This window comes from Hyaena hyaena, unplaced genomic scaffold (genome assembly GCF_003009895.1).
Source record: "Hyaena hyaena isolate Hyena2069 unplaced genomic scaffold, ASM300989v1 scaffold_110, whole genome shotgun sequence".
Lineage (NCBI taxonomy): Eukaryota > Metazoa > Chordata > Mammalia > Carnivora > Hyaenidae > Hyaena > Hyaena hyaena.
This window is the reverse complement of record NW_024080742.1, coordinates 2,428,129-2,454,235: the sequence shown is the minus strand read 5'-3', so window position 1 is coordinate 2,454,235 and position 26,107 is coordinate 2,428,129. Positions and strand designations below refer to the sequence as shown.

Sequence of the window (26,107 nt, the reverse complement as noted above, 5' to 3'; positions counted from 1 at the left end):
TATTTTCTCAGATCACATGAACCTGAGAAGCATTTAGGCCTCTACTACATTTTTTAGAATTTTATGAATACTTTATTCATATAGGTGCTTTTCTTTAAACCAATTGAATAGAGCTCTTTTAAAAATTAATTCTGGCAATACTATCTGGAGGTGGAAAATACCACACATGCACAACATATATATAAACATACATATAGACAGAAGTAAACAGAGACCTTATTGCTTTTGTTTTCAATTTTAGCCATGAGACGGGTGTGATAATGCAAAACTCATTGGTTTAAGAAAGAGTAGTTAGATCCAAATTATGTCTCTGGAAGATGAAATAAGTAAAGGTCACCTGCTCAGGTGACTAAAGCCTTTTACTAATATTTGTTTTTCATTTGCCTAAGTTTCAAATAACCTTTTCTGCTTTTGTTTTCCTTCTGATAAGAATTATCTCCCTGAAGTTTTTATTTCAAAGACATGGCCTAGCTAAGAGTCCTGGGAGACCAGGTAGAACATTTACATTCCGAAGGTGCAGGAGGAAAAATCCAAGTACCTCCCAGAAGGAACTCTGTTTTCTAAGGTCAGAAGTTTTACAACACTGGGGGCGCCTGGGTGGCTCAGTTGGTTAAGCATCCAACTTCAGCTCAGGTCATGATCTTGTGGTTCCTGAGTTCAAGCCCCCGTGTCGGGCTCAGTGCTGACAGGTCAGAGCCTGGAGCCTGTTTGGATTCGTGTCTCCCTCTCTCTTTCCCCCTCTCCTGCTCACACTCTGTCTCTCTTTCAAAAATAAACAAACATTTTAAAAAAAAGAATTTTTACAATACTTACAAGTCTTTTGAGATAAATAGAGGTGATTTTAGGATTGGAGACAATAGGTGAACTTTGACTTATTCCCAGAGCTGAATTTCTGGTTTTGCTAAGATTTATAAAATAAGAACAGTTGTTTTTAACTCCTCAAAGAATTAGATTACACCCTAATGATACCAAGGGGCTGATCTGTCCATCTAACCAAATTACCTTCAATTTATATCAGAAGAGAGTTCCAACTAACATCAAAATCAAAGATTTCTATGTTCTGGATTTAGACCAGTTTGTCTTTGGGATGTTTTAGAAATTCCTTTCACAGACTTCAGAAGATTTGGATGTGTGGTTTATTTTAGCTTAGGGGAAAATGACTATATCAGGCATTGAATATCAGCTTCCAATTTGACCAACTTTTGACTGAGCTACTTCACAAAAATCCTTTAAATATTTTGTCAGTTTTCAGCTGAGATGAACAATAAATTATTTTTGGTGATACTGAACAACCCCACTTGGGTATAAGAGGGGTTCCCAAAGTGGAGGCAAAGAATCCTACTTTCCCAAGATCTAGAGTCACTCTGAAATACAGCCAGAAGGAGGAACTGACAACTCTTGTGTCCAAAACCAGCAGAAAGCCAAGCCAAGTTCTCAGGACACAAAACAAGCAAGAAGACAAGAACTCTCCCTGGGGGAGACAGAAAGAGTCGAGAATCAGTGGGTTGGTTCGGAAAGGAAGAGACAACCAGAAGTTTTATTTTCCCCTCTTGACTGGGCCCTGCAGACAGAGATCCTGAAGAGCTGACTGGTAGGAACCCTCACCTTTCACCAGCCTCTGCCAGTCTTCCCAAAACCTCATCCATAGGCTGAGAGTGTAGCTTCAGTATCTACCAGAATCTGGCAAGGTTTTCTGTTCATTTATAGTTTCCCTTGGCTGTTTAAGGGAGTGACAGCCATTTACTAGAAAATTCCTCAGAGTCCCATCAACTATGGGTGGGGCCCATATGGGAGCTCTCCTTTGAGGGTAGATACGGAGGCAACCGTAAGGCCACTCACTTGGCAAACTTTGCAGACGGTGTTGTTCCCAAGTCCTTTCAAAGCAGTTGGCTGCAGTCCTGAGTTCTATCAGATGGATGGGGGCTCAGTTCCATTTTGGTTTGTTTTGTTTTGTTTTTTAATTTCTAATCAGTCTACTAATCTCAGAGGCTGATCCATTTACAAACAGGGCAGCTAGAGCAGGTTGGGTGACCTCATTTTTTGTATGGGACCTGAATGCCATTGGAAGAATGCTTCCAGAAGGGCTTCAACATCCACGACAAAAACAACATGCGTCATTTTTGTTTGCCTGTTTGAACAATAAACCAAATGGTGCATGCACAGAAAACTCCTCCAAAGGATGTCTTTCAAGAGATCAATAGCTATTTTGCGAACTTTTTCTGGCCCACGAGGGAAGTCTGTTTAAGATCAAGGACCCTAACTATCTTTGGTTTTACACGGACCTGTTTCCTGAATCCATTTTTGGGCTTCATCAGGGCCAACCAGCATGTGCAAAAGCTCATAGAGATCTGGAAGCCTGGAGTCTTAGGCCCTGGCAATGACTAAGTTCTTCAGGAAACTTCTCGAGATCCTTCCTGGGTGTTGGAAATTCTGTTACTATGGTGGTTCACTCTTTAATCAAGGAGTTTAAGATTTCTTTAAAAAAATTTTTTTTAATGTTTATTTTTGAGAGGGGGAGAGAGAGTGAGCACAAGCAGGGGAGAAGCAGAGAGAGGGGGACACAGAATCCGAAGCAGGGTCCAGGCTCTGAGCTGTCAGCACAGAGCCCGACATGGGGCTCGAAATCACGAACCAAGAGACCGTGATGTGAGCCAAAGATGGATGCTTAACTGACTGAGCCACCCAGGCACCTCAGGAGTTTAAGGTATCTGAGGAGGATCTCCTGCAACCTAGGGTAACCCATTCTGTTTGTTTGGTTTGGGAGCTGTTGCTTTCAAAATCGTGTCTAACAGCAATGTTTCTTATAATGGCCACTGTAATTCTAGGTTGTTTTTAGTAAGACTTTGTCATTGTTGTAAATATCTACAGCTTCTGGGACCACAGTTCTTAGACCTCAAATAAGTAGTTGTGCCAAAAGATGGTATGCTCAACTCTTTGAGCTAAGGCTTTGGGTCTTTTGTGTGATGTCTGTACCTTACCACTTGGAGACTTTCTTGAGGTTGGCAGGTAACCTACTGTCAGTCTAACCTGTTCTGTGACCAGCCAATGGATGAAGTTAGGTGGCAAGCGTTCTAACAGTTTTTAAGTGCTCAACCCATGCACAGCAATTATGCAGCTTTCGGCTTCCAAGATTTCCATTAGCAACAGCCTTTACATACATGAAACACACTGGGCCCAGGCCACACCTAGTTTGACCCCAGATGACAACCACCAGCAATTCCCAGCATGGGACTGGGCTAGGACTAAGCCAGCCGACCCCAAACAAACAGAGAACTGGGGAGTGAACCACCAGCAGTATGGAATCTGAGATTTGAGCAAGGGTAAGGACTCTGACCATATGCGGACTGCAGACCGGACTCCCAGCAGTTCTCAACATGGTGTCAGGCACGGGAACAAACGAAAGCTCGGAGAGCCAACTAGGTCAGGAGCTTGACACAGAGCAGAGCTCAGAACCAAGAGGAACTTACCCATGGCCCTCGGAAACAGCGAGAAAGACAGAGGGTTTGTGGGTACCATGCCTGCGTGTCTCACCCCCAAAGCCATGAGACTTCCTTCGGATCCCATCACTGCCACCAAATCTGTTAAAATCCCAAATTCATCAGAGTAAAATTTAAAGATCTTATTAGTTTTATTCAACAACTCACAAATGGGGTGGTACCTCATCTGGCAAATAGAAAGAAGCGCCCAGGGGCTGTAGAGAATGTTAGAGTTATGGGCATAAAGGGGTGGGAGAGGGAAGTGATTTTGGCAGAGCCATCTTCCTTTAAGGGGACCGCAGCGGGGAAGGGGGACCTATCAGGGATTACCTCACTAGTGCTGACCAGATAATTCCAGACTGACTGGCATTAGGACTGGGAGAGGCTGACGCTGCAATCAGTTTAGGTATTAAGCCTTTGTTTGGTGATATGGGCTTAGCACAATCTGGGGCCTGTTGCCTCTTTTTAAATAATACTCTCTCATTTAAAAATCCCTTTCCAGAAAAGATAGTTGCATATGATACATCAGATAAAGGGCTAGTATCCAAAATCTATAAGGAACTCACCAAACTCCATACCCGAAAAACAAACAATCCAGTAAAGAAATGGGCAGAACACATGAACAGACACTTCTCCAAAGAGGACATCCAGATGGGCAACAGACACGTGAAACGATGCTCAGCATCCCTCCTCATCAGGGAAATACAAATCAAAACCACACTGAGATACCACCTCACACCAGTCAGAGTGGCTAAAATGAGCAAATCGGAGAACTCTAGATGCTGGCGAGGATGCGGAGAAATGGGCACCCTCCTATACTGTTGTTGGGAATGTAAACTGGTGAAGCCCCTCTGGAAAACAGTGTGGAGCTTCCTCAAAAAATTAACAATAGAACTCCCCTATGACCCAGCAATAGCACTGCTAGGAATTTACCCAAGGGATACAGGAGTGCTGAGGCATAGGGGAACATGTACCCCAATGTTCATAGCAACACTCTCAACAATAGCCAAATCATAGAAAGAGCCTACGTGTTCATCAACGGACGAATGGATCAAGAAGATGTGGTTTATCTATACCATGGAATACTACATGGCAATGGGAAAGAATGAAATCTGGCCACATGTAGCAACATGGATGGACCTTGAGGGTGTTATGCTGAGGGAAATAAGTCAGGCAGAGAAGGACAGATACCATATGCTTGCACATATAGGAGGATTAGGAGGAACTTAACGGAGGACCATGGGGGAGAAGGGGAAAAATAGTGGGGGGGAGGGAGGCAAACCATGAGAGACTCTTGAATGCCGAGAACAAACTGAGGGCTGGGGGGGAAGAGGGGGGTGATGGGTATGGAGGGGGGCACTTGTGGGGATGAGCACTGGGTGTTATATGGAAACCAACTTGACAATAAACTATTTTAAAATAAATAATTTAAAAAAATCCCTTTCCAGGGGCGCCTGAGTGGCTCAGTAGGTTGGGCATCCAACTTCAGCTCAAGTCATGATCTCACGGATCTTGAGTTCGAGCCCTGCATCTGGCTCTGTGCTGACAGCTAGCTCAGAGCCTGGAGCCTGCTTTGGATTCTGTGTCTCCCTCTCTCTCTGCCCCTCCCCTGCTCATGCTGTCTCTATAGCTCTCTCTCAAAAATAAAGAAAAACATTAAAAAAAATTTAAAAATCCCTTTCCAATGTATTTTAGTTATTTCTGAAGAACTCCACCGCTTATCAGTTGGTTAGCATGCCGACGGAAACTCGCAGTCACACAAAACTACAAAGTACTTGGACTCTAATCCATCCTTCCAGTTTCCACATTCAAAAGAAAAATAGCATGAAGCTGAGAATAATAAACAAAGATGGCAGAATTAGTCTACTGGAACTCCAATAAGAAAATGAACAGCGCCATACCAGAGTTCCTCATGGCCCAGCACCCCCAGCTCACTTCCTTAGGAAATCAGATTCCAAATGTCCCATATCTCTTTCAAGTTTTGTTTTTGCAAAGTAGAGAATCAACATTTTCTTACATGAGTACATAAATGGTTTTTGTCTCTGAATGGAGAATTTTTTTTTAACTTTAGAACCTATATGAACTGTGAGCCTCTTCAGAATATTTTCAGTCTGCAAGAAGGGAAGGTGAAAATGTCCTCTTGCGGTTCACAGGTTTTATGTTTTATAGTTCACAGGTTTCTTTCTTTCAATCAAACAAGAGATAGAGTCTTTTTTATAGGCCCTGTAAGCTACTTCTCTTTTTATCATCTATTTCAAGTAGAATACCTAGAAATCTTACATTCTGGGGGCACCTAGGTGGCTCAGTCAGTTAGGCATCCAACTTTCAGTTGAGGTCATGATCTCGTGGTCCCTGAGTTCAAGCCCTGCAAGGGGCTCTATGCTGGTAGCTCAGAGCCTGAGCCTACTTTGGATTCTGTGTCTCCCTCTCTCTCTGTCCCTCTCCCACTTGCATTCTCTCTCTCTCAAAACTACAGAAACATTTACAAAATTAAAGAAAGAAAGAAATCTTTCATTTTTTGAGCCTTTCTTAATTTCCCTCAAAAGGGAAGCTCTGCTGGAAGAGGCAGAACTGCTCATTCAGCGAGCTACAAAGCACAAGGAGAGATCCAAGGACACTCCCCTTCTCACACCAGAGACACAACTTGGGTTTGAACAATTAGTGCATTAAATGACTTAGCTGAATCATCAGATTCTACAGGTTAAAGACAATTATATACCAAATAGACAGGCAAACGTGGTGGTATATTTTAAAAGCCAGATATATTTTTAAAAGATCACACCTACAATAAGTAAATTACGTAGTGATGGGACATCAAACAAAAGTTGATGAACAAAAAGGCACATTCTAAGAGTTCAAGAGTAGAAAGACCAGAAGAGTTCTTTTTGGTTTGGTTCTAAGGTAAGAGAAAAGAGCAATAGGTATACTAAAATTATTGGTCAGGTGAAGGCTTCTGTCAGTTGTCGCAATTAGCACTGGCTTCTTTCTCCCTCGTCCAAAGCAGTCTTTTCTTTCGTTGGCTTCTGAGAATGTGTTTAATCTTCCTTTGTGTAGAGGTGGTACATGAGGGCCACCAGCAGAGCCGAGATGGCCGGGATCACCCAGTTGGTCCACCAGCTGGAAAGAAAGGGCAATGACGTTTGTATGGTGTTCAACACAGGACTCAAAACCTTGCTCCTCTGATCACCATGAGAACCACTGGGGCATGTTTTTCTTACCTCACACACCTGGATGAAAAGTCAGCTAACTTGTTATCAGTGACATGAACACATCACGTGCCCTAACATACCAGCACCTGCTCTACTTTCTAATAAACCCCACCCCTGTTCCACTTAAATCTATTCCTATAAACTTATGCAAAGAGCTATGAACCGCTCACCCCCGCCCCCCGCCCCCTCAGTAGATGCTACCTATGACTAGTGACTTATCTAAGGACATGAACTCTGAGTTACAGATCACAAGTTCACAAAAGCAAATACTCCTTACAGGTTTTATTCTACTTATATACATTAAGAATTTAAAACAGAATGTAAACCAAGAACCAGAAAACTAAACTTCTCATTTTGGGAGAGCCATCCACAGGTCTATAACCAGGAGACAGGCACACCACTTGGACTGTGAAGGTAAGGAGGTTGGATCACAGGGTTATTAGGGTTGCCATAACCACAACTTTACATTCTGTGGTTCTGTTCTGAAAATCTAATCTGTACAAATGTACAGTAGATTTAATGCATGAATAAAGAGCATGCCCAAACTACTTTCTCTGTGGTCCACAGGTGTAAAACTCAGAAAAATCCCTAACTTAGACTCTTTCATTCCTGGTACATACAACATCTGATCTATTATAAATGACAGATTAGAAATCAAATCAGGGATAAAGCTAGAATGATCTTCAATTTAGAGATGAACCTTTAATTTCTTAGAGAACAAAATATGCAGGTTGTAGAATGTGAATTAGGCCAGATAACACCTATGAAGACAGACATTTTCTGACAAAAACTTTCTATCCTGTAAAACTCTTCACACATCAACTCATACAAAATGGAGTTCAGTAATAAGATTTAAACTGCAAGAGGATTACAAATGCAACTTCCATCTTGGTGGGGTTTTCAGTTTTCATTTAGAAGGAAACTGCCCTGTCCATGAAACATAGGAAGAGGTAAGTAGTAACCACCACCTGAAGGCAGGAAATGTACCAGAACACCGACAGAGACTGGGGCAGTTACATTTGACAGGGTGAAGGAAAGTAGGCATAAATGTGTGGCTTTGCGCTTGGGACCAAATATCTCCATCTACCAGATACACAGATACACAGAGTCCCAATGACACAAGTCACTATGGTAGAGATGCCAAAAATGTTAGTAAGATGCTGGACTGTAACACAGAAATCCTGTCCCTACCACAAGGGACTCATGCTACACTTGGGGGGACACAGGACCACGCCTAGGGAGACGTAATCACGACAATGTTAAAAACGGATCATGTACTGCATGAGAAAGGAAAGGAGAGGTTTGTCTGGGGAGTAAAAGATCGTGCGGCCTCAGGACTGCCCTGGAGAAAAGGAGACCATTTGTTCTGTCCCATAGAGCAGGTACAGCTAGGGGGCGATATTCGGGGTTGTTCTCAAGAGGGTCCTGAGTCTGAGCTGACAGCTGAGGAGTGAGTGTCCTGAGTGGTGTGGATGCCAAGTGGGAACAACCATGGGATGTCTACTGGGGGGGGGGGGGGGGGGGGGGGGGGGGGGGGGGAGTCGGTGGGAGCCTGTGCCTCAAATGGGGGAGGGCCCCTCATCCCACCCTGACTCTCCAAGCCTTCTTACTTTAAAAGAAAACTACCACGTACCTGGAATTAGACTCAACAGTAGTAATGAGGGTTTCCTGAAACACGAGAGAAAAAGTAAACATAAAGGGAACATCTGAACATTTATTCAATTGACTAAGAACTTCCTTTAAAATAAGATCACAGTATTTTACTGAGGACATTCTTCAACACACATTGAAAGGGAAAATTACATCATAAACTTTTCACTAAAACACCCAATTTTGCCACTTTTTTCAGAAGAAAAAAATTTTAAGAATCGTCTGTGTTTAAATTACTTACAAACATAACCTAGATAATTTGAAAGAATGTTAAAAATAGGCTATATATAAAATATCCTGTATGCAGTACACATCTGACTACTTTAATGTAGAAACTGAAAACAGGTATCATGTACACATAACCCCACCACTACCTTTGGGAAGAGCAGTTTAATTCTTTAAAAGCACTAATGAATCATTCAATAAAATCCTTAGTTATTTCATTCAAGTAAAGTTACCCAAATTGTATTAAAAGACATGTCAACCAAAAAGAGAAAAGTAAAAACAGTCATTTAAATTATAACATTCTGGGGGCACCTGGGGGCGCAGTCAGTTAAGCATCTGACTCTTGATTTCAGCTCAAATCAAGATCTGAGTCGTGAGATCAAGTCCCCCGTCGGACTATGTGCAGACAGTACAGGGCCTACTTGGGATTTTCTCTCTCTCCCTCTCTCTCTCTCTGCCCCTCCCCAACTACGTGTGCATACTCTCTCTCAAAATCAAGAAGTAAACTTAAAAAATTTTTTAATTAACTAATTAATCATAACACTCTGGGCCACCCTCTTTCCTGGCCTCTAACTCGGACAAGACGGCTCTATAAAGACACTGGGGGCCGTAGGGACTGACTTCCCACACTGTCACTAGCCAAGACCTCTCTAAAAATAAGGATGCCCCTGTGTGTGTATGTGCTGGGGTCTTTCACAGTTGCGGCCTAATTTACCTTCCAGAACTTTCTGAGAGAAGTTCTTCTTGTCAGTACCATGAAAGTGAACTAATTTTGGCTCTGGAAAAATACATACTTCCCTCAACAGCTGAATAACTAAGACCTAAGAAAAAATACACTTTTCTGGGTTTGAAAACTTAAGAAGCATTCTTTTGAAATTTCACACCAGCAGAAGTATTAGTGCCTCAAAGGAAGGTAAGTACGGCAGCTTCCTCAGAGGGTTCACCTCCTCGGTCTCCCAAAGCACAAGAGATAAGCCCTTAGCAAAACAAGCAGCAGTCTGTGGGGAGGCAAAGCCCCACGCAGCAGGGCGCGTTACAGAAAGCCCGCGAAAAGGCAGAAGACTTTTAGGGAAAGGCAAGCAAAGCAGTTAGGAGACCCACAAACCTGGAAACATGGCCTTTAAGATTCCTGACACAATAGGAGGGAAAAAAACAAGTCATTCAAACAGAAAACGTCACACATTTATTATCTTTTTAAGCAATGTTAAATCTTAGCGACTACAAAAAGTATGCACGACTACAGCCAGGTTTTTCAAATTCTGTACATATGAATACAATTAACAAGAATTACCAGAAGTCAGAGGACTATGCGAAACTATTATTCAGCTATTAGAAGACGTAATGCGTTCTGAAAACCGGAGCGCGAGCGTTCATTAAACGGTTCATTAAAGGTAAAATATTATTGTCGCAATAGAAAGTGAAGCCTGGAAGAGTAACACAGAACGTAACACAGATCTGTTATTTTGTTATACCGAGCACGTGCATTTTAGGAAACATGCTGACAAGTCTATGGAAACAAGGTTGGCCTGTCCTTGTGGCTCCAAATACTGCACTGAGCGCTCCACTCTGCTAAAACAGCTTGGGTGTTCGATTCTCTAACTAGCCATACTTGAAAGGACTATATATATATCCAAGTGTTTATTTTCTGGTAGGGTCTTAAAGCAGAGGTGTCTGGGAGTTACAGCAAAAGTTTGAATTACCACTTACCGCAGTGCTGAAAAAGGAAACTGAAACAGCCTTATCCACCGAGTGGTGTGAGGGACCTAAGCTGGGTTTCTATGTGTAACTAACAAATATATCAATGACCAACAGGCAGAAAAGACTATGCCTTTTATTACAGGCTCTGCCACCTGCTCACTCTGTGGCCCTGAGGAGTTCAAGTTCACATAGGCAAGGTCAACAATTCCATCAGTACATGACCTCTATATAAAACCATGCAAAGCAAGGTGCCTGGGTGGGTCCGTCGGTTAAGCATCCGACTTCGGCTCAGGTCATGATCTCACGGTTTGTGGGTTCGAGCCCCGCGTCAGGCTCTGTGCTGACTGCCAGCTCAGAGCCTGGAGCCTATTTCCGATTCTCTATCTCCCTCTCTCTCTGACCCTCCCCTGCTCATGCTGTCTCTCTCTCTCTCTCAAAAATAAACATTTAAAAAATTTTTTTAAATAAATAAATAAATAAAACCAGGCAAAGCACATCAATTCTTTGCAAATCAAAGTCCTCATATTTATACAGTCATCTACCTTAGCCTGTCCCCTAATTGGGAGGTTTTCCTAACCGATGCCTTTCCAGTACAGAGCCCACACAAGAAGCTTAAAGAGGCTGCACCTGCCAAGCTGGAGATGGATGCTAGCCGTGGCTCAGCAGTGTGCGACCTTGAACAAAGTCAACACTTTGAAGGAGGTCTGAGCTTCACTGTTTTCACCCTCCCTGGCAAGGATATCACAAGAACCAAATAAAATCATTTAAACAGCAATGATGTGAAAATCACAACCAAGAAGAAGTATTGACACTACTGATATCTTCCATGGATAGATACCAATTTGTTTAAAACCGCATCATTTCTGTCTACAAATATCTCACTTTGGCAACTAAACACCGTGTTTTCCTTTGGGCAGGTTTAAGCTACTAACCTTTGTTGCATCTTATTTCACAAAAACAACTAGGTATTTTAAGCAGGCAACACTGAAAAAATTCAGAGCACAGCTTCCATTTATCAGTCTGGAGACAGTTACACAGAGGCACAGCCACAGAAATATCTAAGGATTCTCTCCTGGCAAACTAGAAGCACAAGAAAGACAAATCCAGAAATGCGGTCACGAAGTTTCCTTCACAGAATCTGCCTGTGGCCTCTAAGGAAGATGGCAAGTTCTCGGCCGCTTCCTCCACTTCTGCTGATAGAAGCAAAGTCACCTGTGTTCTCAGAGAGGAAAGCGTCTCTTTCAGAAATGCGGCAGGACACCTGCCGACCACTTCAGCCCTGATTTGTCTGTAGGCATCATGGTTTGGGATATGGCTGGACCTACATTAAATCCAAGTTAATGTAACGAGCCTCCTCTAATCCTTGTTTTATTACAGCTGAATGATCTGCACCAAGGCTGTTAACATACCGAACACCTAACAGGAAAAAAAGTATATTTGTTCCCTGAGAGACTGTGGAGAAGAAGCAAAACCTACATGCATCCCAGGATTTCAGCTGTCCCAAAAGTAGCCCCCCAAAAAGCTGCTAATGCTGTATGAAAGAACAGCAGGGACCGAGCGACTGGGACACAGGCAATTCAGTTCTGAAGTCCATTTCTTATCTTCCTCAAGTACGCAGATCACCACTGAACTTAAGCCTTTTGGAATAGGCAAAGATGAGGATATAAATGAAGGTGCTCTGTACAAAAGAGCATGATGCAAGACTTTTACTGTACTACCTGGGGTGTAAAGGTAAGCATGGCCTTCATGCTCTACTGGATTTATTGCTTTGATTTTGCTGTTGATTAAAGACAATGCTTTGTCAACAGCAGCTAGTGTGAATGAGTTCACCAGCTCTTCATACAAGCCCCATGGAGTCTCTCTGTTGTCCTTAATAAAAGCAAGAGCAGAAACCAAAATGGAAAAACTATCCTTTCTTTCTGTGGCTTAAGCAAAACTTTCCTCCAGAGTCCGATAACTCCAGTCCAGCAGTTATACTGTCTGCTTATACTTGTCAGGGATTCTGACTGTTGGCATCGATTCTTACTATGAATTTATCTTCAGACGTGTGAGATGATCAGCTCAGAGAGAAGGGCTAGTGAACCAGGACATAAAATTAGTATCCCTAGAATTGTTTTCCTTCCCTAAGGAAAAAATGCATCAAAAAGTTGCATTTAATTATGTAACTAACATTAAATTCATCCAACCAATATTTATTTAATATAAATAAATAAACATCTACTATGTGTCCCAGGGACACAGAGATGAGGCGACGTGGGTAGTGATCTCCAAGGTTCAAGTACTAAGATCTCTCCTCAATCAGACTTTATGTTCTCTGAAAATCAGATTTGTGTCAAATCTTTCATATTAGAAGCACGGCACTACTTACAAAAAGATTATAATTATAAGAAAAAATATGGATTGAGCATCTTACAGAGAACACACGAGCTGTTATAACGACAATGGCTGGTCGATACACGAATTATTTTCCTGAGCCAACAGGTTACATATTCATCTCATCTACAGAGACCTGTGCTGGCCTCCAAAAGGTACAAGACCTCTGTCCCCCAATGTGACAAATATTAAATACAGTGAAGACATATATGGCCCGAGGAACTTGAGGTGATGCACTTACCGAAGGCTTCATTATCTTTGATCTGTCATCCTGCAATGTAAAAAAAGGCACATTATGGAATGAAAGAACATTTACAAAAGTACCATGTCCAAAGCACTCGCTTTTACTGAGATTTTTTTTTAATTACTATTCAATAATTATTACCATTTTAGGTTCATCTACCTAGGTCGTTATTCACATAGTTTGATCCATCTGAGTTGACTGCAAAAATTAACTGATTAAGTGATTAATTTTCAATCTAGAGCTCCAAGGCTTGAACATTATCCATGATAATATTTCTATGTTGATGTGCATATATATTTATTAGACTTGGATTTTGATCTTCAATTCAAAGAGCAGTGAGGTCTAATTAGATTCTTCCTTTCTATCCTCTAGAATGAGTCTGTGTGTGTGCGTGCGTGTGTGTCTATGTGTGTGTGTATGCATGCAATTCTGTGTGATACCCTTAGTGAATTCCTGCAATCTCCCAATTGCAGTGTCATAATTTTCTTAAACCTCTGGTTGAGGGAGTCCAAATTAAGGGGCATCTAAAGGTGACACAGAGGAGCCCAGGAGGTAGGTAAGGCAGAAATGCTATAGTCACAGACTGAAAACCCATCTGCTCTAAAGCCACAAGTTTTGGAAAGGACAGAATAAGTAAAAAGCATTTTAAGGGAAGGCCCCTCCCATTACCATGAAACTTCCTCACTTCGGTGAAGTATGAAAATGAAGATGATAAAACTATGGGGGTGAATAAACTCTCCGGTTAACAGGAATACTTTCAGAGTACCACCTCCCACCCAGACAACAAACATCACACCCCACCTCTCCATTCAATGGAAATTGCTCTAAGACACATTTCTGACCTCCAGGCCTTCCATAAAAAGCCTGCTTTAAGCTTTCCTTCATCCATGATCTTCGTAAGAAACATCACCCAACAAAACTTTTCATATGGGTTTTCATTTGTCAGGGGTCTCTCACAGTGCCTGCCCGGCCTGACGCTGCTTCTCACAGCCCTCAGCCCCCTCTGGTTGGCTCTGGGGAGGCAGCAGGAGCTAGGAAGCAGCTCAGACCGTGCTGAGAGTGCTCCCCGGAGTGGGAACAGCTGGCTGCCCGCACAGCGCAGGAGCCACTGTGTGTTTGCACAGCTCCACTGCTTCTTCCCAAGTGCTCAGCTATATTCAGATTAGCAGAGTTTCCCGTGGGCATTTACAATCGCCACAGAAGGGCCCAAGTTCACATTATACCCCAGGTTTATATAAAAGCTGAAGTAGGCCAACATTTTCCCAAAATCAGTGCATGGACTGACACCAAAGGTAATATTCTCAAAGTTCTGGGGTAAAGTGAGAAAAAAGGAGGAAAATGTGTTGGTTTTATACAAGGTAGAGTTCATTCATTTAACAGAGGTGAGTTAAAACTTTTTTAAAAATTTTTTTAGAATTAAAATATCCCCAAACTAATGAAAGTAAAAGGGAGTTTCTTAAGTAAAATATTTTAGTCAAAAAAAAAAACAACAAACCCAAAAACTCCAACAAAGTTTGGATCAATGACCCCCACCTTCTAAAATCTGTTGCTCCGAGACACTTCATAGTCAGAGGCCAGTCATGTCCCCAGGCCATGGCCTTGGGGTAGAGTGTCCAGACTTTAAGTGCCAGTGACAGTTACAGCCAGGTGAATACAAAGAAATTTCCAGTTAATTTATGACAAAAATAGTGTCCTAAAATCAGGAGGAATTGTTTTCGCTTTATTCCTTCAATTTCGTAATATGCAAGTCTACAGTTTTGAGCAAGGTCAACGCACAACCTTAAAGAAAAGGAAGGGCCCCCAGAAAGGTACTTACCGGATGAAGCTCCCCAATGATGTATGTTTTGGACAACTCTCTGGCGTCCGTAGAGTGCCCCACATCCTCAAAGTTTTCCGTTGCATCCCCTCCAGCTTGTTCCCTTAACACTTCTTCCCCTCCAGGGTGCTGTTTGAAAGAGATACAAAAAAACAAGGTTTTTCCAAGCAAATGAGTTAAAAGGAAGCAGATAGTTTATTTAACCAAATAGGCTACTTTAGAAGTCGCAGATGACATTGGGTGAGCGCAACTCATCCATAATGTGGGTGAAAACAGCATACTCTTTTGTATTCAATCTCCTTCTTGAAGTGCATAAGAATCTTTCTCCAACAGTCAGGATGTCCATTTCCCCAGGTATTTGTAAGGCAATACAAGCATTCGACACATATTTTTAATCCTTGGGGAATGTCCTCTTTGCTTTTCCAGAAAGCTCTCAAAACTGTTCTTTTTTTTAAATATTTTTTTATTTATTTCTGAGAGAGAGCGAGCGAGCGAGCGCGAGCCTGAGCAGGGGAGGGTCAGAAAGAGAGGGAGACACAGAATCTGAAGCAGGCTCTAGGCTCTTAGCTGGCTGTCTGCACAGAGCCCGACGCAGGCTCAAACCCACTAACAGTGAGATCATGACCTGAGCCTAAGTCAGATGCTTAACCGACTGAGCCACCCAGGCACCCCTCAAAATTGTTCTTCTTAATCTTTACCCAACCTACTTTACTTTAATCTTTACCCCGACCTTTGCCTTCTTCGGTCTAAGTGTAGACTTAACGCCTTAGATGATGAACAGTGATAATTCATCTTTGAAAAGCATCCCGTCTACCCGCCTAACACAGGCAGAGTATAGCCTGTTGGACAGGCAAGACCGTCCCCCGCCTCTTGCAGAACTTAACTTTCTAGGAGAAAGGAAAAGGAAAGCAAGCAGCGGGGGCAGGGACTTGCTGAAGCTGCCGCCGGAGGGACTGATTACAGACGGGGACTGCGGAGACAAGGAAGAAAGAGGACCACCCCACGTGAGGGTCGGGGATCTCTATGGAATGGAAGCATTTCAGTGCTCCTGGTTGGCTGCTTCAAATGGGAAAACAAAGGACGGTAACAATGCAGGGAGGGGACTGACAGAAGTGACAGAGACACAGATGAAGTCCAGAGACATCAGTCAAGAAAGTTCTCATTCAAGTAATAAGAAAGTGCTTGGTCATTAGCATCCTAAATACTTTCACGGGGAAAAAAGTCTTCTTCAACTGAGACTCAGTATTACCTTAGATCAAATTTACCCCACCCTTGAGCAAATCATCTCTAAGTACGTGTCGGATAACTAAATAATTATTTGCATAACTGACTGCAGCCTGTTCTTAATTTCTCCTGGTGATGGAAAACAGAGGCACATAACAAAGAAGGGTACACATTACTCTGTTTTGAAATCCATCTCTCCCCCTACTTTGTGTAAATATATCTACTGCAATACAAATCTACCTGGTTTTTCCCCCTCTACTATAGTAAAAGTTATCTGCCTACATTATAGAAAATTTGGAAAACACAAAGAAATAAATAAAAATCACCCAAATCCCCTATGGTCTTGCCACATCATTAGGGCTGGATATACATACGTGTATATGTGTGAATAATTTTTACAAGAACACTGATCACTATCTTATCCCTACTGTTTTTTAGATAAAAAGCAGATTACAATACACGGCACTGAGGGTACTGCCCAGTGGTTACTTACTACTACTATGTAAACTTAGGAAAATAATGGTATTTATCTCATATAGTTTCTGAAGATTAAACGTGTTGATATATGTATCTGGCACATAACACACGACCAATAAACATTTTTTAAATGTTTTTAAATTTTTAAAAACAGAATTTTTATTAAATATTCTCCAATGACAGCAAGCATCTTTCCTCAACGTGACTTTTTCAACAGCTACATAATACTACATACTGCAGAGATTTCCATAGTTAAGTGTCTTCTATGGAAAGTAAGATCAGAAGTCCACTTTAAATAAACTCGAGAAGCCACACCAGGGTCCGGGCAGCTGACTGGCTCGCTCGGAAAGCCAATCTGAAGCTTCCTGACACACCTCTAAGGCTGTGGCAATGAACACCATGATCTGCTGATTCTCTAACAATCTGTTTACTGTTGGGCAGGGACTGAGGGGTACAGAAGCAAAACAGGAGAGCTATAAAGTGACAAATGTAACTCAGTACGTACAAATTATGTAAGTTCACACACTGTTCTTTCCATGTGGGTGGCTGAACTCATGAGTTCCTTAACTTTTGGTTCCTATTAAGGATATGTGAATATAGACAATCTCCCAGAGGAAGCCATTATGTTCCAGGTACAGCCTATTATCTTCAAAGGAAATTTGCAAATGAGGTTAAAAAACATAGGTTGGCCTTTTAGAAAGCATCATAAAACTACACAAAATTTTAAAATAGAGAATTTGAGGGCGTCTGTATAGCTCAGTCGGTTGAGCATCCAACTCTTGATTTCAGCTCAGGTCGCGTTCACTGGGTCATGGGATCAAGCCTGGCATCGGGTTTCACACTGAGACTGGAGCCTGCTTAAGATTTTCTCTCTCTCTCTCTCTCTTTCTCCCTCCTCCCCACCCCTCCCAGGCTCACTCGCACAAATTCTTAGAGGAACACAACAGTCCTAACCCCCCAAAAAAGGGCAACTTCTCAACTTAATTTCTGACCAAGCAAGGGACCAGGAGGTATGTCTGCCTAGCTTCTACCTAAACCATCTCTGTGAGGTAGCATTTTTAGGGGAAAAAAAAACCCAAAAACATCTTGGGTTACACTGGTTCCTGTGATCACTATTTAAGAAAAATTATAGAATCAATGAACAGACACTAAAATACCTTTGCCCAGGGCGCCTGGGTGGCTCAGTTGGCTAAGCTTCTGCCTCTTGATTTTGGCTTGATTTGATGATCTCAGGGTTCATGAGTTTGACCCCCACATCAGGCTCTGCACTGACAGCATGGAGTCTCCTTGGGAGTCTCCCTTTCTCTGGCCCTCTCCTGCTTGCACGAGTGCTCTCTCTCTCAGAATAATTAAAAATAAACTTTAAAAAAAGTCTAGAAGTTGATTTTTTTAAATGTTTATTTTTGAGAGAGAAACAGAGCACAAGCAGGGGAGGGGCAGACAGGGAGACACAGAATCAGAAACAGGCTCCAGGCTCTGAGCTGTCAGCACAGAGCCCCACAAAGGGCTCAAACCCACAAACTGTGAGATCATGACATGAGCCAAAAGTCAGAGGCCCAACCGACTGAGCCACCCAGGAGCCCCAAAAGTTAATTTTTTTTAACAAAATAACTCAAGTTTTGGTAAGACAGCAAAATATAAAGGACTGGCTTATTGTAATATCAACCATTTTCCCTGAAATATATTTATGATGTGGGAAGAGACGGAGACACATACTTTGTAGAGCAAATCAAGTCTAATCACGACGGTCTGAAACTTGGTGATGCACCGTGTCAGTCTCTTCACTCCTGCGAGCAGATTCATGCTGCAGGCTTAACACACACACATCTCACTGCACACAGCTCCTTTTCAGACCATCGGCATTCTTAAGCGACAGCCCCGGGGACTCTGGCGTTGGTGCCGTCCTGGGTACTCACAGGGATGGTGCATGTCTACAGTTTCGGCCCGGAAACTCGAGAAAACCTACTGCGATCTGCTGGGCAGCGTCTAGAATTGTAAAGTGACTCAAAGAAAAGGCAAGGCTTCGAAAGAGGGAAGCAGTAGAGCAACAGGTGATGAAAATTATCTGACGATTTTCTGAAACACTTAAGGAAAAGACCCAAGTACCTAGTCACACACAGGCAGGATTAGAGGTGACAAAAGAGGTGAGCCTCTCCTGAAGACTGAGCCAAACACTGGTGAATTCTGTACCAAAAATCCGTCCTCACAAAAGCAGCACTCACTGGGGCCCCCACTCATCCACCATGTGGTGGTGGTCGGCAGCTGGAGAGCCCAAAGACAGAGGGATGGGGGGGGGCATCCGGGTAAGGAGGACCCAGGAAGGACAGAACTGGGCGCAGCTATGGAAAAATCAGCCATTTCCACCAGAACTGTGTCCCTCTAACATAAAGTCTCCCATTTTTCCGGAGGAGGATTTCGTTTTCCATTGTGTTATTACGTGCCAAAGTCAACTCACTCAACACACACACAACAAATGTCTCTATGTGACAGACGCCAAGGTGTGCCAGACACGGGGAGCAGAGAAGGTCCCAGCTCCTGCCTGGGGAATTTATAAATTAATATTGACCCCACAGGAATCATCCACAACTGTACAATGTAGGAGAGAATCGATGTTCTGAAACGAAAGAGCACAACACGGACTCAGGAGTGGCTTTGCTGAGCTGAGACACAAAGCAGGGGTCAGGGTCGAGGAGGGGCAGAGACAGAGGGGATGAATGTCCCATGGGAGAGGGAGCACAGTGAGCTTGAGGCTGGCACCGGGGAGGGCAGGCCACATGGGGCTCTAGATCCTTCTCCTACAAGTGACGAGAAGCCATTGAGAAGATCTAACAAGGGAAGGTGACGAAAGCAGATTTAGTTTTAAAAATACAACCTAGGCTTCAGGGTGAACCACAGATATAAGGGCAGAAGAGGACTCGGGAAGGCAGTTCGCTAAGGACATACAGTGATCTAGGAAGAAACAGCTTACAGAAGGCTGGCGGAAGCCATGGGCAGGGACAGGTATAGAAGAGACAGAACGCAAGAGAGGAAGGACGTCTCGGTGGAATGACGACGATGGTGGATGCGGGACGAGATGCCACACGAGGACACAGATTTGGGGCTTCAAAATCGAATGGATGATGACGATGCCAACCTCTCACTGGGAATGGGACCCTGGAGGCAGACCAGCTTCGGTGGGTAGCCTGGCTCCGTCAGCGCCTCTGCGCACAGAATGTGCCCACAAGCCCAGGGAGCCAATCACCCCCTCGTCTGCCTCTGCAAAATCTCCATTACACAAGTTGTCCACATACACCTCGCTCTGACGGCATATGAAGACCCCAGGTACGAAGCAGGGAATACCCTTCAAATAACTGGAACTGGCTTGTGCTCTTGGCATCCATAGCTCAAGGGTTCTTTACAGGCAAATATATTGGAAAAGATACAAGACTAGCACAGTCATAAGTCAGTAGACATTAACGGCCAGAGTCCCACCCCATTCCCAAGGACACTTTTCAGGAAGACACGGTGGATTTCTGTGGTATCGACAGTAACGCTGGCAACCAGGGCCTGAAGTGACATCTACTGCTCACGGCATAAAAGCCCTCGGCGACCCTGGCACAGTGGATCTCTTCTTGAAATGCTGGCTTCTCATGGCTGCGGGGACAGCAGGGCCCCCTGGTTTCCCTTCAACCTCAATGGCCACTACTTTCTAATCTGTTCATCTCCAAGTCTCAACACAGAGCACTCCAGGGCTCAAGGCCTTGGCACCACCCACCCTCTCCCTGGACCACCTTTCCCGGGGATTATCTGGTCTCCAGCCCAGGAAATCACTGTCCTCTGGTGACTGCCACTGCGTATTACCCGACTTCCCGAGCTCCAGAGTCCTCCCCCCTGCAGCCGCCCACACCTCACTCGTCCACTCAGCGTCTGATGCGCGTCCAGCCACAATGTGACAAAAACAAATGTGCTGCTTTACAGAAGTCCCGCTCTCAGCATACAGCGCCGCCACCAGCACACACCCAACTGCTGCCGTCCCAAACTAGAAGTCAAACGTTAATCCTCTTTCGTTCCCGCCCCAACCCACCAGCAAATCCAGGTGGCTTCTCTTCAAAATGTACTCAGGATCCAACACTTCTTCCCACTTCCCACTGCTCCCAGCCTAGACCGAGCCACCACCACCAGGCATGGACATCTACAACGGTCCCCTAACTGGTCTGCTTCCCTTTGCCCCTTCTACAATTAGCTCCCTCGCACTGTCACACCGTGAGGGCTTTTAGAAGACAAGTGAGTCGGGGCGCCTGGGTGGCTCAGTCGGTTAAGCGTCCAACTTCGGCTCAGGTCGTGATCACATGGTTTGTGGGTTCGAGCCCCGCGTCGGGCTCTGTGCTGACAGCTAGTTCAGAGCCTGGAGCCTGCTTCCGATTCTGTGTCTCCCTCTCTCTCTGACCCTCACCTGTTCACGCTGTTTCTCTCTCTCTCTCTCTCTCTCTCTCTCTCAGAAATAAATAAAAAATATTTAAAAAAATAAAAAATAAAAGAAGACAAGTGAGTCCAGGGCGGCTAATCACAGTGGAGGTAAGGAGAGGTAAAAGGGCAGCAGAAAACAGACTTGTTTCAGTGACAGACTGAAGGCAGTGGATTCTGCCCACACTTGCAAATATCCCGAGTCTTTCCAGCTTCCTGGAGAGGGTGAGGGTGAAGGGAGCCAGCCCTCCCTCCGTGCTCAGTCCTGGCCTGTCTGGGGGCAGCTCCCCAGACTGGCCAAACTCGTTCTCCATGTCAGATCCGTCCCATCTGCCTCCGCTTGGAATGTTCCTCTCCCAACTCACATGTGAGTCCTTCTACCCTCATTCATAGTCAAGTCGGCCTTGCAGACCCTTCCAGGATTTCCCCATCTAAAGAGCCCTCCCATACACCACGTTCTCTACCCACTTCCTGTTTTATTTGCCTTCACACCACTTATTACTACCTATACTTATACCAATTTCCTTGAAAGACACAACTGAGGACAGAGACTTCTGTCGATCTTGCTCATCCCACTGCCCTAAAACCCTAGTCCAATGCCTGGCACATGGCAGATATGGAGAAACATTTATACGTCACTATTGGATAAACAGAGAAGATAATCACAAGTCATTACACACCAACACACTGGTTTTGGAACCATTACATAGAACTGGTTATGTGGTTGATGACAACTTTCTCATTTCAACCACTCTGGTTCACACCACTCCCCTTTTCCTGAACTGTAATAGCTCTTACCATTGAGAAACCATATAATTTCATATTTAATTGCTGTCAAATTTATTTCATTGAAATATTTACTGTCTACTCTGAGCAAGACATTGTGTGGGACACCAAAGGTACATGAAAAATCAATGTGACTTGATCCTAAACAATCATGCACTTAAGTTGAGGTTAAAGAAATAAAATAACAGAGGAAAAACCCTTGGTCTTTACAGACACCTCATGGTTCTGACTAATCATGAAGGACCCAACAGGCGCTAAACATTTAGTAATACGCAACACCGCTAACCACGGATTTGAATCACTCTCCTGGAGGGTCAGAAGCAAATGAGGCACTTAGCTACTGTCCAGCATCCACAGCACAGTGCAGCTCCATGATTTTCAACTTCTTTTCAATGCTGCGATTTGTGCCATGTGATAAAAGCTTTCTTCATAACAGATGGCTCTGAAAAAAAGTCACTGGTTACTAATAGTGATGAAAGTGAAGAGAAAATTAGGAAGAGTATAATAAAGCAAGGGGTTTGTTTGCCAGGCTTCAGCAATTTGGACTAAGACGTGAATTCAGAAATGGCTTCAAATTAGGATGCAAATGGCTCCACCAAATACACCATCTACACGGTGACAAAGTGGCTCACACAGCTGCTTTAGCAAGTGTTCGAGACAAGTACCGCCCAAAAGAACTTTTTGCAACGATGGCCATATTCTAGATCTAAACTGTCCAAGACAGTAGCCACTAGTCACAAACGGATACTGATGCGAAATGGGGGTGAGAAACTGAAGGGAAATTTTACTTATTTAAATGTAAATAGCCACGTATGCCCATTAACTACCCTACTGGACTCTGTAGCTACAGAAAACACAAACCTTTTCCCAGATGTAGAGACAACGTAGGTGAAAACTGACAAGGTGTTTCATTTGCAGTGAAAGATATGTGTTTTTATTATATATACACACGGTAGTACACTTCCTCTCAAGGTAAGAAGGCTCACAGGTAAGAGCCACTGGGCAAGAACCAGAGCCCAGCACAAACTAAACTCTTCGGAAGAAAAAGCTTTTGTCAACTGACTCATCCAAGAAGGAGAAGCCAAGATAAAAGCTGATGTTGACCAAGGACCCAACAACTCTTCTCTGTGGTTTTGGCAGGCCGTAGAATTAAGCCTGACTTATTTTACCAACCCCAGGGCACTACAGGATAAGAATACTGAAGTTCTTGTTTGTGTAATGACAACTCAGTAAAGACGAGGATGACATGGAGTACTTTATCACATATTAATTTCACATAAATTACTAGTTTATTGGCTTTAGTCCTTTTATAATCACTAAGGGTCCCAATCCTTTCAGTTACATTTTATTTAACATAAGAAATACAGTTGTAATTGTACTTGTGAATTTGAGGATTTAAAAGGGACTCACAAATATATATAAAAATGAGAGGAAAAAGGCAGAAAACACAAAGTGTTAAATGAGTATCAAAATGCAAGGAAAGAATGGATTATTCCAGGTGGAAGACAGGCAACAACAGAACCTTCCACCTGCCAAATGGCAAATGGGGAGGGTGAGGTCACCCCTCCCTCATTAACGGCATTTGCTGAGCCTATATGGTACTCAATGATCTAATAGGTATATTATCCATTTTCTTAAAAATTTAAGAGCTCAAAAAAGGAAGAAAATATTACAAACATGATCAATATTTCTTCCCTGGACACCAAACATCAATACTAAGTTAATGAGTATTTACAATCCTTTGCACAATACTAACAAATAGAAACAAGGTCAGATTTTCATTTCATCTTCAATGAATGGTGCCATGCTAGTATTATCAGGTAAACACTGCTGAGTCATGTGCTGTAAAAAATCCACACACCCTGGGGCACCTGGCCGGCTCAGTCCATATAGCATGTGACTCCTGATCTAGAGATTCCTGTGTTCGAGTCCCATGTTGTGGGTAGAGTTTATTTAAAACAAGAGGAGGTGGGGGAATGTGGGTGGTTCAGTCCGATGAACATCTGACCCTTGATTTTGGCTCAGGTTCAAGCCCCGTGTCAGGCTCCATACTTGCTTGGGATTCTTTCTCTCTCAAAATAAATAAATAAACCTTAAAGAAAAAAAAGAAAGAAAAATCCATACACTTAAAACCAATGACCAACGTGTCCCTCTTCACCTACAGAGCCAGCATAGCCATGATCCCACCCACCTCCTTTCCAAATATATCCTACTGATAAGAATTTGCTTTAATCTGGAAAACACTCAGGGAAGGTGGAGCTCAAGTACTCTTGCAACTGCTTTGCTCAGGAGGGGATACCAAGGTTATCAGGCTTCACCCCACATTCACAGCCTCCCCTCAGAAACCATGTGATGAGCTTCATTCATAACCCAAGTCTCCATAATCTCACTGAGAAGACATGTGTTCTATTTAACACTAAGGAGTCAATGGTCTCCACCCCAGGTCATGACAAAAAAGAACATGACCCAACCCTGATGGCAAGACTCCCATGAGCCACTGATATCACAGCAGCACCGTACAAGGGGTGAAGGCCAGTCCTAGGAGAGCTTCTCCTTACCCCTTATCCCCTCACCCCTGGATCTTCTTCACTTCAGTAATAACCAGTCACGAGAGATGCCACATACAACATGTAACTTTGTTTATTTTCAAATGAAAATAAGTCTAATTTCCCACACACAGGAGGAAAAAAAAAAAAAAAAAAAAGAGTATCAGAGTAAACTACAAGGTGCTTTCCCAGAGCTCAACAGGACACATATATCCGGGGTCAGGTACAGAGCAAGTGTAGTCAGTGAAGGCAAAGTCTTGGATTATTTCTGTGTTAAGGGGCCGCGAATTCTAGTATCGACATAACGAAAGTGAAGAGCCTCAAGTCCTTTTAAGAATGAGGCCAAAGAGAAATGCTAAAGAAAGGTATACATGCCTAATTAGAGGATTTTTTAAACTGCAGTAAAATTTTATTTCCTATTTAGTAACACACTAAATAATAATAATTATAATAACATGCTAAAAAAAAAAGGGACCTGTAAAAAATGGCAAGATAAAAAAGATAAACTTAGGTGCCTCTCCTGATGCAGATGTTTTCAATAAGTAATAAATTCTTATTACGAAGGCAATAATCTTTTTTTAAGGAATTCTTTTTCTATTTTTTTTCAAGAGTACTTTTTTAAAATTTGAATTTCTACTTTTACCACATGCAATAGAAACGTTTTTAGAAACAGCTTAATATTCTTCAAATGATTATTGTTACTAGTCTTTCTTTTGTTGTTATTTAAACTCCATTAAGTTGGAAAGATCTGTAATATCCTTACTATGCCATAGTGTGACTTGTGAGGTTTTTTTTTTTTTAGTTTTTATGTAAATCCTAGTTAGTAAACATACAGTGTAATATTAGTTTCAAGAATACAACACAGTGATTCAACACTTCCATAAAACACCCAGTGCTCATCTTAAGTGCCCTCCTTAATCTCCACCTATTTAATTAATGCCCCCACAATCCATCTCCCCTGGGAAGGTAATAATCTTAATGAGAAAGATATAAAATCAAAGTCATTCCAGATTCAAATATGCAGCTTGCAATTACTATTAATTCCAAAACAAATTACTGGTGCAAATACTCTCCAGGCCCAATCTGCATGCCTACTACTTGTTTCCACGGCTGTTTCTAGAGTTCCTTGGATTCTCTCTCCTCCCAGAAAATTAAGATGGGTACAAATTATATTTTTAGAATTATTTTTGCTAGTTATATTCCCCTTGAATAAAAACAATTTCATAAATGGGACAGTCTTAGGCTTGATACAGAATAACATTTTTGCTTAGTCTTTGACCTTAACTCCTGGAATTCCTACATTTTAGTGACTCTGGAAAAACACACTGTACAACTTTGTAGTCAAAAGTTAGGTCTTGTTCACCCAACAGGAAAACCTTGCCTTCTTGTAAATAAAACCAGGAATAGTGTCTCACCAAGTTCATGGCTCCGGCCACCAAACCGGTCCTCCTCTCCCTAATCCCTCTCCCATTCTTTTTTTTTAATTTCTTAATGTTTATTTATTTTTGAGAGAGACAGAGCGTGAGCAGGGAAGGGGCAGAGGGAGAAGGAGACACAGAACCTGAAGCCCCCTCTCCCATTCTTACCCATCTTCAGCATCACTGCTAGAATCCTCATCCTCAAATATCGACCGTTTCACATATCCCACTCCAAAATCTACTGTGGTGAATTTGTGCAGGCCACTCAAATGCCTTCTGAACATCCACACCTGTCCAGCACGGGGGGCGGGGAGGGGGGGGAGGCCTCGGCTGCACAAGCACATGTGGGGCCAAAGGCTGCTCACTGTGTCTCTCCCCCCACCCCAACAACATTTAAACTTTTCACTGGGAGACAGCCACCTAGAAGAGAGACTCCCCTCAAGCCTCCCTTATAGCTGCATATACCATGTGATTCAATTCTGGCAGACGGGAGTGTAAGTGGGAGTGTCAGAACCACCTTCA

General features: G+C 43.0%; 1 protein-coding gene across 1 annotated transcript in view; it reads right to left on the bottom strand.

The window, feature by feature from the left end:
* Window positions 1-6,219: 6,219 nt before the first annotated feature.
* The window catches only part of LOC120234525 (cytochrome b5), a 37,513-nt gene continuing 17,625 nt past the window's right edge, over window positions 6,220-26,107 (bottom strand). Inside the window, exons 2-5 of the mRNA XM_039236416.1 lie at window positions 14,692-14,820; window positions 12,873-12,902; window positions 8,319-8,353; window positions 6,220-6,593 (exon numbers count right to left, since the gene is read on the bottom strand). Of these exons, the coding sequence (XP_039092347.1) occupies window positions 6,512-6,593; window positions 8,319-8,353; window positions 12,873-12,902; window positions 14,692-14,820 (276 nt within the window). The 3' untranslated portion in view covers window positions 6,220-6,511. The remainder of the gene's footprint in view (window positions 6,594-8,318; window positions 8,354-12,872; window positions 12,903-14,691; window positions 14,821-26,107) is intronic.